The sequence below is a fragment of the Vicia villosa genome, linkage group LG2 (assembly GCF_029867415.1).
Source record: "Vicia villosa cultivar HV-30 ecotype Madison, WI linkage group LG2, Vvil1.0, whole genome shotgun sequence".
Taxonomy (NCBI): domain Eukaryota; kingdom Viridiplantae; phylum Streptophyta; class Magnoliopsida; order Fabales; family Fabaceae; genus Vicia; species Vicia villosa.
The window spans coordinates 7,131,194-7,143,766 of NC_081181.1; the positions used below are offsets into that span (position 1 = coordinate 7,131,194).

At 34.7% G+C, this 12,573-nt stretch overlaps 1 protein-coding gene across 1 annotated transcript; it reads right to left on the minus strand.

Moving 5' to 3' along the window:
* Positions 1-1,974: 1,974 nt before the first annotated feature.
* Positions 1,975-6,344, minus strand: LOC131648976 (peroxisome biogenesis protein 12). Its single transcript, XM_058918716.1, has 9 exons — positions 5,973-6,344; positions 5,741-5,877; positions 4,862-5,093; positions 4,533-4,642; positions 3,255-3,329; positions 2,788-2,874; positions 2,568-2,654; positions 2,328-2,465; positions 1,975-2,235 (listed from the first exon to the last, which is right to left on the minus strand). The coding sequence occupies exons 1-9, from the start codon at positions 6,184-6,186 to the stop codon at positions 2,164-2,166; spliced, it is 1,152 nt and encodes a 383-aa protein (XP_058774699.1). The 5' UTR covers positions 6,187-6,344; the 3' UTR covers positions 1,975-2,163.
* Between the last annotated feature and the right edge of the window lie 6,229 nt (positions 6,345-12,573).

Consider the following 12,573-nt stretch of genomic DNA (forward strand, 5'->3'; position numbering starts at 1 on the left):
AGTTGAGGTTTTGACTTATTAATACAAAGAATAATGCTAATAAGTGCCACAATATACTACTAGTAATAACTACGATTTGGCATATATATCTCTTTTGCATTACATGTGTTTTAATGTAATTTAATCGCGACTTATGGTAATTTTTTATTGAAGCATCCATGTTTAAAATTTGTAAACCATATAAGCAAAAAAAAATATTTTGAAAAATCCGAAGATGACTGGTTAGGAATATTATCTGCTACTTTGGGCTTGCCAATTCTTGTGTTGTTGCGTATAAGACCATAAACCATGCTATGCAGCGGCATTTGCAAAGAGATGACATTCATAAACGTCATCTTTTCACCTTCCTCTTGGCGAGATGACAATAACCTTGGATGGCGTCTCATGCCTCCTACATTTTCCCATTAGAGAAAAACTAAAAAGGCCACAAAAAACTCAATCGAGAGGAAGCCAGCGAGATGATGGTTACCTATTTGGAAGTTGATTCAACTAAGGCCGAAAATGAGATAGATGACACCAGAGGTGCTCATGCGAGATTTAAATTCTCGAAATTTCATAAAGGCCAGTTGCAGATGGGTGTGGATGCCGAAGGTGGTGATATGCAAGTTGAGTACCACCGGCAATGTGCATTGGGTGTTACCTCTTGTTCTTGGTTGAGACGTTCATGTTTGTGGACAAAAGTGCAACATCCGTCCCTGTTTCTTATTGTACAATAGTCACCGCCAGATGTGTCAAATGTACGTCTTTTGTTATACTCTTGATGGCGAGCTTGTGGATTCAGTCTGATGTATGTGTATTTGCCCGAGCAAGTGATGCGCCAATTTGGGTATTTACAGGTTAGTCCAAGACACTCCTCAGATTTTTCTCCTCCCACCATCCACCGTAGAGATCTTGATTCCATACTTGAATATTCGAGAGTCATTCGATACTAGAAGATTATCGCAGGGTGTCGGCTCATGTTTACTGGACTTATGGAGACAGCTACATCACATGGTTCTATAGGGTGTCGCATCCTATTATGACACTAGACGCTCCTGAAAGACCGACTAAGTCATCTAATCATAAAATACTTGTTTGGTTGTATTTTTTTTTTCGAAACAAATTCTATATGGTCGATACATTTTGAATTTACTTTAAGTAATGTATGATTGTTTTAGTGTACGTGTAGTATGTTTGAATCAATTAAAATGTGTTTTCTAATTTATGGTCTAAAATGGCCTAAAATATATGTTGTCTTAAAAAATGTCTAAGTTAAGACAACTAAAAAATGTCTAAGTTAAGACAACATGTCTGCCTAGACAGCGGACAATTAGGAAAAAATTTAGAAGTGCATCTCCAAACTATCCCCTATTATAACAAACATGCCTCCAATAGCATAAAATTGTGTTAGGAGAGGCAAGTAAGATGCATCTCCGCACTATATTTTGACAAAATGGAACGTGTGACTCAATTATGAAAACTCATGTGATTTTAGGTGCATCAAAGATATATTTACAAACATCAATACAAATATTTTTGAATTTTTACAGGTGTGGGGCACATAACATTTGCCACTTCTACACTAATAAGATACCAGTCACCTTTTATACTTTCTAAAATGTATGAGCAACTTTAATAAAATACCGGAGTCACCTTTTATATTTTCTAAAATGTATGAGAATAACTAGTGAATTTGATTTTGATGTAGAAATAGTATACTCTTATTTTTAACATGTGCAAAATTAGTTTACATAAACAATACATCCCCGTAAAACGATACATGTTGTTTGAGATATAATTTTTGAAATGCAAGTTTGTTTACTTTGGGTATCCTTTTCTATTTCCACTCATTTGCCGATTTTTAATTACAAAATTTCCACTTTGATTTCATTATCATCCATGTTCTTAAAGATTTATACAAGAAATACATCAAATTCTCTTGCATTGCAGACAAAGATTCTTATTAGTATTGTAGCAAGAGTCATCGAGAGATAATGATTATTGAAGCCATAATCTTATTTCTAGAACTTTGTACAAATGAATTTAGAGAATATAATAACAAAAAATTATGCTTCTTACTTGCCTCTCCTAACACTAAAATAAACATAGATCAGTGCAACAACCATTGTGAATGTTTTACGCATCTACTCGTGACAACTACGATTATAGCAGCTCCAACTGGGACTATACATCATGAAAGAGTCTCCTTATCTGGTCAACTGTTGCAGGCATCATCGTTGCTGGGCAGCGCTTATACTGTCGTGAGCAAAAATACGCCGTAAACTAAACGATATTTAAGTTATTTTATTTCCTTTTAAAGTCACAGTTAAGGTGTATAGAGCTCTCACCTGAGTAACAAACTTGAATACACAGGCATAGCAGAAGACGAAACCTGAAACTGTAATTACAGATGGATTTACGCGCTTCTGCAAGCACAGGGGGCAAACTGTTCTGTCTGGCGGTAACTGTACCCCTTCTTTGGCTACCTGTTCATATAACTTGGAAGTTCTAATTACTTAGTCAAGACAAAAATGGTGAAGTGAGTACTGAAGAGAGGGATGGAGAAATGCTTGATATTGTCTCCTTACCTTTGGTGGTGGAGGAGGAGGGGGAGGAGGATATACAGTTGGAGCTGACATTCTTTCCTCAGCAGATTGATACCACCATTCCATCATCTATATAGGATCACATATATAAATGTTGAAGTTGTGGCATTTTTTGTATCATAAATTTGTGGCATTTTTGGCATATAATTTGTGAGTATTCAATGAGGGAAGAAAAATATATTAAAAGTGATAGCCATCTTACTTTAAAGAAGAAAACTGCTGCAATCAAACCGGTTTGGGCATAGTCAAGTACTGTGTATGTACAGCTGAGCAATGCTCCCTGCAATGTCTGCATTATGATAAACATTTATAATCAAGAGTGATTCATTTCAAGGGGATAAAGTGAAGCATAAACAAACATTGATTCATACAGTTCGCATTGCCATGCATGATATCATATTGCGAATGCTATATACACAAAAAGAATGTTTCAACATTTTAACCTATATAGCATGACAAAAAAAGGTTTGAATCACACAGAAGAGATGTTCTAACAATGAAGGTGCAATGGTTTATAATTTGAACAGTGTTGATGTAAGCATCTCCCTGCCCCAAATGGCAGAAAAAATGGAAAACATTAACATCAATAGAATGTGAAACTAGTTTCTCCTTAATTCAGGGAAAGTAAAGGAAGGATAAAATTATCATGGTGATAAAAGAAGTACAAACCTTTATCCATTGAGGACCACGGAGTCTCTCACGTTCACGGCTACGTATCTTAGAAATTCTTGAAGAGGCATCCATCTATCTTGACATGAAAGGAAAAGTTTATCATATGAAAAAAATGGTAAATTACAAAGCTCTTAATCAGCAAAAAAATCTCACAACTTGCGTTAATTATTAATTCGAGCCTCACATATTGAGTAAGACAGATTGTAATATAATATCCAATTTTGTCAAGCACAACTGCCACACACAAGAGAACAAGTTCCAACACAAATTGATGAAGTTAGTCGTGGAGTTGCATACTCATTACATCTGAAACAAAGTTTCATCTTCTTGGAAGGATTGGGCATTAAATTAGTGACAGCTGAAAACATAGGCTTATATGTCGATAGATTGCATTGCAAAACACCACTTATTGACTAACACATAGGGATGGCAATTTGGCCCATCTCCAGTGGGTACCCACAAAAAACCCCATATCGGGTAGGGTAAATACCCATAAAAATGGATATGGATACGGGCACGGGTAATTACCCATTAAAATATGCGGGGATGGGTGCGGGCACGGGTACCTTACTACCCAACCCGGCCCATACCCACACTACATATTTCTATAATGTCATTTATATTATTATATAAAAATGCATGATTCTAAATTTTTTAAAAAATATATATCGCTATTAAATCATTATACATTTTAACAAAAGTGTTTATTTGTTTCTTAACTCAACAATAACATACGTAATTTTTTAATATTGTTAAAAAGACTTAAATTGTATGATATTTTGTAATTAAATTATTTAATTTTACTATAAATGCGGGTAAACGGGTACGGGTATGGGCATTGAGGTACCCACAGGGTACGGGTACGGGCATCAGTATTAATACCCACGCGGGTTTGGGCTCGGGTACGGGGATTTTTTTAAACTGCAGGTATGGGGACGAGTACTATAGTACCCTGCCCAAACCCTGCCCATTGCCATCCCTAACACACCAACAAACCGACAAATACACCAACAAACTGACAAATACATCAACGCTACATGCCTATGGCACATTTCATAAGTTATTTAACTACGCTTGGACTCGTAGTCTAAAGGTTGACAGGCCACCGATACATGCCCACCTTGGGAATTATGATAGTTTTGGTGTTAAAGGACCAAATTAGAAAGGCAAAACATAGTAAATAAAAACTATAATTGTCATAGCTTCGGCTATATTTTGGTAAATGATAGGCAAAATAATGAAGACTTCTCCAAATTCCATACACTAAATGTTTACCAGCTCTTGTCCACTCGCTCGGCACACATGAATCCCAAGTGCGTGCAGCGCTAGTGAGTAGTACCCAGTAGCATCCAATAGGTATAACATTTGGTAAGCAAACTGGAAGCCTGCGTGTAAATATACAGTAAGATATATTCAAACTTCGGAGTATTAATTGAGACAGAATCAGATAAACTGAACAAACATGAACAAAATAATGAGCACTTAAAAATTAAGTGGATTTGCATTTATCTGAAAATTAGCTTGATATCGAGATAAAGATAAATGTAAAAAAATCATGATACAAATAATCCGAAGTCTCAGAAACCTGGATTGCACACACATACCCTCGGTACCAGCATGTAACAAGGGGTAACAAATTCCGACAATTTTCTGAAATCTCTTTGTGATGCGTGTTGTAATGGAGGCACGAGCATCCAAGGTTGATGTGGACACCAGAGAATTCTGTTCAAAATCATATGATTCATTTTCATCACCCCAGAGACTGGCCTGAATCCTTGCTTCCCTTTCTTTATTGTAGATTGAATGCAGCTTCGATTTCAAATACGGCAACACAACCTTAAAGCATATATTATATAATGTTCATAAGAAGTGGTTTCGTGTGACATGAAACAATATTGAGAGATAAAGGTATTGTTTGGATACACAACCTAATTAAACGCTTATAACATAATCGGTTATCATACCAAACAAGTGCTTATGTAAAAGTTATCTATAAGTCAAATTGCTTTTAAACAAGCTATAAGTTGTTTGTAGAGCTTATGAAAATAGGCTGAAAAAAACAACTTATAGACATGTCATAAGCTGCTTATATAATCTCTCTCGAACGGAAAAAAACCATCAATTTGGATGTATGTTTTGTTCTACTTTTTCAAGAGGCAATAGTGATTCTAGAGGTGTATAATTGCTTTTGACATGTTTGGTTTTTCTAAAGTAGAATTGATTTTTCCTCCAGAATTGATTCTACATAAAGTTAAGCTTTCTAGTTTTTGCATCTAAACATGATTTTTAAACTATACAAATGCAATAATTAGAGTCTCTAAAAATCAAAAGGTACAAACACAAACACCAGAAACACAATCGGACACGTCGGAAAAAAAATTAAGTATCGGTTTTGGATACCAACACACTTCTTTTTCAGAGGCGTCAATGCTACATATCAAAAGACACTACAAACAGTTCCAAATAGGGTTAGGGTTTAGTACCAAAAATACAAGAGAAACGAGCTTTTGGCGTCTGCGTAACTGTGAAGTAGTAGCAGCAGCATCATCACTATCGTTACTGATTTTGATATTTACCGGTCTTCTTCGGAGACCATACAGAGATTCAGAAAAAGAAGCATCTAACAAAAAAATGAAAACAAACGAATTAGAGTTGTTTAGGGTAAGCTAAGCTTAAAATTAAATTGCTATAATTGAGTGAGAGAGAAACAGGTACCTGCTGTTCGTAAACTGTGAGCTTCGAGAACGAGCATGAGTAAGGAGAAAGATTCGTCTTCGTAGTCTAGTAGTTTGTGAAGGAAAGGTGTTCGTAATGCTAAAACGCCGATTGAGTATGTCAGAGCGGCGCGGAGACTACGCGGAAGCTGATCGGCGGCCGCCATCTCGAAGAACGTCGGACGACTGCCTTGTCCGCCGACCTGAAACAACATCTCTCCTTCTGCTTCCTTTCGACAATCCGCCGGAAACAACGATGACCAAATTAAATGATTTTATCTTTTTTATGGAAAATAAAATTAATGTTTAATTGATCTTATTTTTTCAGTTTTTATTCTCTTTAATTTGGAATATGTTTCGGATTAGCTAATGGTTGATGAAGATCGACTTAATTCAATCAACTATGCATCTCCTTTCATCTAAACCGGTTGATTTGCATCCAATTGTTATTCACACTTTACACTAGACAATAATTGTCTTTTTATATATGTGTGAGTGTGAGCCATTCTCGGGTATCTTTTCACTTATATTTGTAAAGTTTTATCTCATCAATAAACAAACTTGTGCATTGAATTACTAACCTTTTTGCGAGTATCTGTAATGATCATCGGAAAAACATAATCATCGCCCCTCTAATCATCGAAAAATCATAACCATTGCATCAGAAGCTTCACAACGGTGGTCATCTTCAACCCGTAATCCATTTATGTTCCAATAAAAAATAATGACGCCGTCTTTGAGAATCCTTTTCCCATTCTCAGGAATTCTTGTCCAGCTCTTTCAAGTTTTCAGTTGCACCACCAAAATCATTTTCCTGTTACAACTATGAGCAACAATAATTGTTTTCTTACTGCATCTCCAATGGCTAGTTCAAAAGCAACATACAACTATAACATAACTCCTTATCTTTGATCAACAGTTCAGATTCTTCAAGAAAACACTTCATCAATTCTTTTTGTTGTTAATGAAGATCCCTAGGTTTCATCTCTGATTCCTCAATCACCAATTCAGGAAGCTCATCCACTTCTTCTACAACCGATTCAAATTCTTCTCCTCTAGATTTTCTCCATTCACTGCAACCTGACTTTTCTCCTTTGCAGCATTATGTTTCAGTTCCACCGTTATTTCATTTCTCCAACATTTTGAGCTTTGTTAGGCGCTCTATGTAACAGCCCGGTTTTATTCGCTATTATTTTAGTAATTATATTATTTGATGTTGTTAATAATTATTTATTTAGTTATTATGTGATATAATAATTATTTAATTATGTGTGTGTTTGTGTTATTTGGCTTAATTAAGTAATTAGAGAGATTTTAATGATTTGGGCCTAAGTGGTAAAATATAACATAATAGATGGATTATGGGTTAAGCCCATTAAGATAAGAGATAGTAAGAGTAGAGATTAGGGTTGGAGAATCATAACTCATTTTGGGGGAGAAAGAAGAAATAGAAGAGAGAAAAGCTCAAAGGGAAGAGCACTTGAGGGAAGAAGAAAAATTATAGAGGAAGTCTCAATTTTCGCAACAAGTTTCAGCAGAATACCACCTTGGAAAATCGGGTGTATCTCTCAATCTAACCGTTGGATCGTTCCGATACTTGGTCACGGCGTTCCTGACTCGTAAAGGTAAGTTATGACCGGAGCGATTTTCATTTTAAGGGTTATAAATTCGTCTGATAAGCCGATTTCTGAACTGGTTTTTAGGTGAAAGAGTCCAGATTTACCAAGGTAAGGGGGAGAATCCATATTATTATGGGTTAGTATGATTGGTAAATGGGTAGATTAACATGATTAGGTTTGTTGTTGGTTGAATCCATAAAAATGTCCTTTGATTGTGTTATTGTTAAATTGTATACTGAGTTCATAGAATATGTTAATGGAAAAGAGAAATTGATTTAGTAATAGGAAATAGATTATTGTGTAGGAAGTAGAAATTGAATTTGAAACAATAATAGAAATTTTGTGCGTAGTGGAAATGAGGGAAACGGGACAAAATGAGGAAATGGTGGGAGCCTTGCCGTTCGGCAATGGGACCACGACGGTCGCCAGTGTAGCCCATGATGGGCGGCATTGTGTAGGAGAAGAGGGTGTGTTTACGGTGATTTCCGGTAAACAACCGCTAGTCTTCCAAACTATAGAATATACTTTGGTTACTCGCAGGATCGACTAGATTGATTCTAGGACATAGTCAAAAAGTTTGTCATTTATGATAAATTGGTTCATATTTGTTGGTTATTTGTCTTCGATATAAGGAATAAATAAACAAAAGGTAAAGACTGATAATCACCTTGTTATACACGTAAATATAACTCTGGCGAAAGATAGAGTAAAGATAAACTTGCAAGAAACTTAAAGTACAAGAATGTAAATTGCAAAAAGTAAAGACTTCGAAGTGAATTTAAACGAAAGATAAAGTTGCAAGCATGTAAATTGCTGGAATGTAACGAAAGATAGAAAATACTGAAAAAGATACTTGCATAAAGATGAATACAAACATATTTAAAATGGTGGTGTCATACGTACATTTCTCAGCGAACTCGTTCTCTTAACACTTGATACTTGAGTAATTTGTGAGTGATTTGTACAAAATGAACACACGGAATCCTAACATTAAGACCCTTATTTATACTAATTTCGACCCTAATGGTCCTACATTAACAAGATGCCACGTTGCTCACATGCATACGCTTCGAATCCCTGGGGCGCCATCTGTCCTTGTTCGGTTACACAGACTATTTCGAAATTCAAATCCTCTCGCCTGAATTCTCTTTCGATACGTGGCAACGTGATCAAAACCGAGAACGCTACGAAAACACGCCAAGCTTCAGTACCTTTCGTTTTTTCGTAAAAACGCTTAAGTCTTAAAGACAATTTACTTCGAACCAGCTCCAATACTTATTATCTTTGTTTCAACTTAAACAACATCCTCGAACATGGCCATCAGTAGCCATTTATTTCTCGAAATGGTCATCAGTAACCATTCTTCTTCGAACTCTAATCCTTCAAAGAATATTTCCTTCAAACGAAATCTCCAGCCAACAGGGTGCCGACCAGCACACCCCACTTATGCCATAATACTTTCGTTTTATGATATTTCATTGTAGGCATAATACTTTCGTTTTATGCTATTTCATTGTGTTATGTTATTTTGTTTTCTTTTATGTTTGATATATGTGTCTTGTTCTGTTTCATGTTTTCATATTGTTGCTTAAGAAACATATATAATGGTATATTACAATAGAAATGAACCATAATTATGAGATGAAATATAATTGAAACAGTAGGATAATGAATTATGAAACAGTAGCATTAGTAGAACAAAATGTCCTGTTACAATAGGATGCTAGAATTCGGGAATGGAATAGAAACAGAAGTGAATTGAAATTAATATAGTGTGATATTAATTAGTTGACTAAATTAATAGTTGAATTAATTTCAATAAGTCTATTTGATTGAAATATACTTGGACTTGGATCGATTATTCGGATTATTGGTAAATTATGGTATTTTGAGAATTTGACCGTAATTGTGTTTTGGTTGAATATTTATATTGAGAATAATATATTGCTATGCCAATGATGTTGTTTTGATAATGATTCTCTGTGGGTAGCCGTATGGCATGAATTCTAGCGATGAGTTGATTGTTTGTGAACGTGTGTATTCATATATATTGGTAAATATGAATTAACATAAGATAGTATGATCACTAGTGTTAATTGGAATTTGTGTTCGTATTTGATAATTGACCTATATATGTGAATAGTATATTTGTTATGAACGTGTATATGTACAATTGGTGGATAATTCATAGAGTTGAATTACTGTGATATGCGGAATGTTAAGATAGTAGAGATGATCTTAATTACATATGTGTTGGTGATAATTGTACATACATTCATAGCATAGTTTGCCTTGAGATAGAGGTGGTTTGCTTTGAAATAGAAGTGATGGTTTGATCCTTGAGATGGATATAGAAGCGGTAAGCTATATGTTTACGTTTGGTGGGCTTTGATCTTGTCCGGATCGGAAGCGTGACATGGATTCTAGATATTGAATCGGAAAGCGGTGAAACATTGGGTTCACATTTGGTACCACATGCATAGAGTCACATGTCTTGCATTGAGTCACATTATTGTTATGTGATGTTTGAATATATGCGATCATGTGATTGTTATGTGTGAATGAGATGTGATAATTGAATTTGGTGATGTTTGATACATGATTTAGTGATAAATGTGAATATGTGATAATTGATGGTTTATGTGCATATTTGGAATAATAGTATTGGATTCTTTTGAATATTATACTATTGAACTTTGTTGCATACTTGAACATGTGAAATATATTGAATAATACTATTTACATGATTATGCGATGTGTGATGAATTCATATGACTGTTAATTAAATCATTGTACTTTATTATACTTTCTTCATAATGGTTTGAATTCTCACCCTTCTGTTTGAATGTTGCCCTTTGTTGGTAACGTGCAGGTTCTGAAGCTTAGTAGCTCGTGCGAGGTTAGGCAGAGAGCGTCCGAGTTTGTTGAGTGATTAGGTAGTGAGTCAATGCTCTGATCATGTAACACTGGGTTAGAAATTAGTAGTATTTAACTCATGTTTTGTTTTGGATTTACATTATGATACTATCTTGTGAACATGTATGTTTGTGATTTATTGTTGAGAGACCATAGTGCAGAATATCTTGGATATGTCGTTATATTATCCTATGGATTATTATTGAGATATGATTATGGTATGGGACATGATCATTTATGAAATTCATGAGTATTTATTATTTTCCGCTGTGAATGCATATTCTTGATGAATTATTACTAGTGAAAGGTGTTACCTTGATGACCAGGAGGAATTATATATTTGATGATGAATGATGTTGGTTTTTGAAAGCTTTTAGTTTTTGGAAACGTCGATGTGACGCCCTTTATTTATATGCATACTTATTTACTCTAATTATGTGTTTAAATATTTGGGGTATTAGAAAGGGGTGTTACACTCTAAATGATAACGAGCTTATATTGATCATTTTTAATATTGTGCAACAACAAAATGTGAGGCTTCTTCACGTAGAAGAAAAACCAAGAGAGGATTCCAACTGATTTTGCAACGAATTTAGAGGATTTGCAAAATGTTCACTCTAGCGCTATCCCAGTGTATACTCTTATTGATGCTGGTTTGCAACTGTCAAGAACTCATTAGGATAATATTTCATCGTCCCCCTTGTTGTGATAACAATTTACCTCCACATGATTCTGATGGTGAATGTAGTAGTCATACCACCTAAAGACCATCATCTATAGAGGTTTTCCTCCCCCATTGAGTATGAAGAAAGCATGAGCATCACTCCACAAAATAGTGTATCACTCACAGTAGACGAAACTCGTATACAAGATAAATCTTTGAATGCAACATTTTCAGGTTTTTGGAGAAACCCTTGCAACTAAAAGTTATTATAGCACCAAAGACTCTGACAAGCATATCGTGGACGTGGACATTGTACTACAATATCACCAAGCCGGAGGAGCAAGAAAGAAAAATCATTTTGTTCTCACCATGAAAAGAGAGGCCATGAATTGGTTAAAATCTCTAAATTACAACTTCATTAACTCTTAGGGGAAATTGTGTAACGATTTCACATCATACTTCACGACAAGAAAATGCCAACCGAAGACAGCATCCATTATCAACATCATTCAATAAAAGAAAAAATAAGTTTGATGAAATTCGTAAGTGCATATCTAAAGTGACGATGTTTTCTTCTTCCACAAACTGGCACCAATGTAAGGAAATGAGAGATAAAATTAGGAGACTTTACCTCAAATTGCAGCTTTCTATGTTCTCTGTGCTATGATCAACCACTTGAAACTTGGTTTAGAGACGAAAAATTGATTGGAAATGGTTGATGTTTTTGAGAGGGTTTTGGTTATGAAGTGAAAGAAAATGAATGAAATAGTGGTAATGCAGCAACCTTATATAGCAAGGGAATTTTTGGATATGCATATTTGAAAATACCTCTGACATTTTAAATCCAACATTTAAATAATAAAATATTAGAAAATGGTGATTTTAAATGTGCGTATCCGAAACATCTTGAAAATGTGGAGAAAAAAATGCATTCGAATATGCATTTCCAAAAAGTATTTTAAAATTTTCATATGTGTTTTAATAGGGGTGGCTTAAGAAATTCCCCTTTCTTATTGGTGGAATTGTAGATTAGAATTTCATGTGATTAGAGGAATTGAGGTTCTAAATAAGAATCCATTGAAATTATTATATCACCCCCTTTTTTTTTCCTGAATGCTCCGGTGAAAAGCAAGGGAAATCAGAATGTTATTTGAAGACTAAATGCTTAGTTTTGGAAGGGAAAACAGAATGCTATTTGAAGACTAGATGCTTAGGCCCTGTTTGAAATGAATGACTTCTTGTTTTTAATTTTTAAAATCTATTTTATAAATTAGTTTTTAAAAAGAGAATTTTAAAAAAATTGTGTTTGATGATCTAGTTTTCGTAAACAGTTTTAAAAATGAGAAAATAAAAATGTATTTGGTAAGTTTTAATGTGTTTGACTAATCATTTTTAAAGAAAAG

What these genes read in the sequence shown, in the direction of transcription:
- LOC131648976 (XM_058918716.1), bottom strand. Translation starts at nt 6,186, where the DNA reads ATGTTGTTTCAGGTCGGCGGACAAGGCAGTCGTCCGACGTTCTTCGAG. An exon ending in GTTACATGCTGGTACCGAGG is followed by an intron (nt 4,643 to 4,861) that starts GTATGTGTGTGC and finishes ATTTACACGCAG; the next exon opens with GCTTCCAGTTTGCTTACCAA. An exon ending in GAGCGAGTGGACAAGAGCTG is followed by an intron (nt 3,330 to 4,532) that starts GTAAACATTTAG and finishes ATGTCAAGATAG; the next exon opens with ATGGATGCCTCTTCAAGAAT.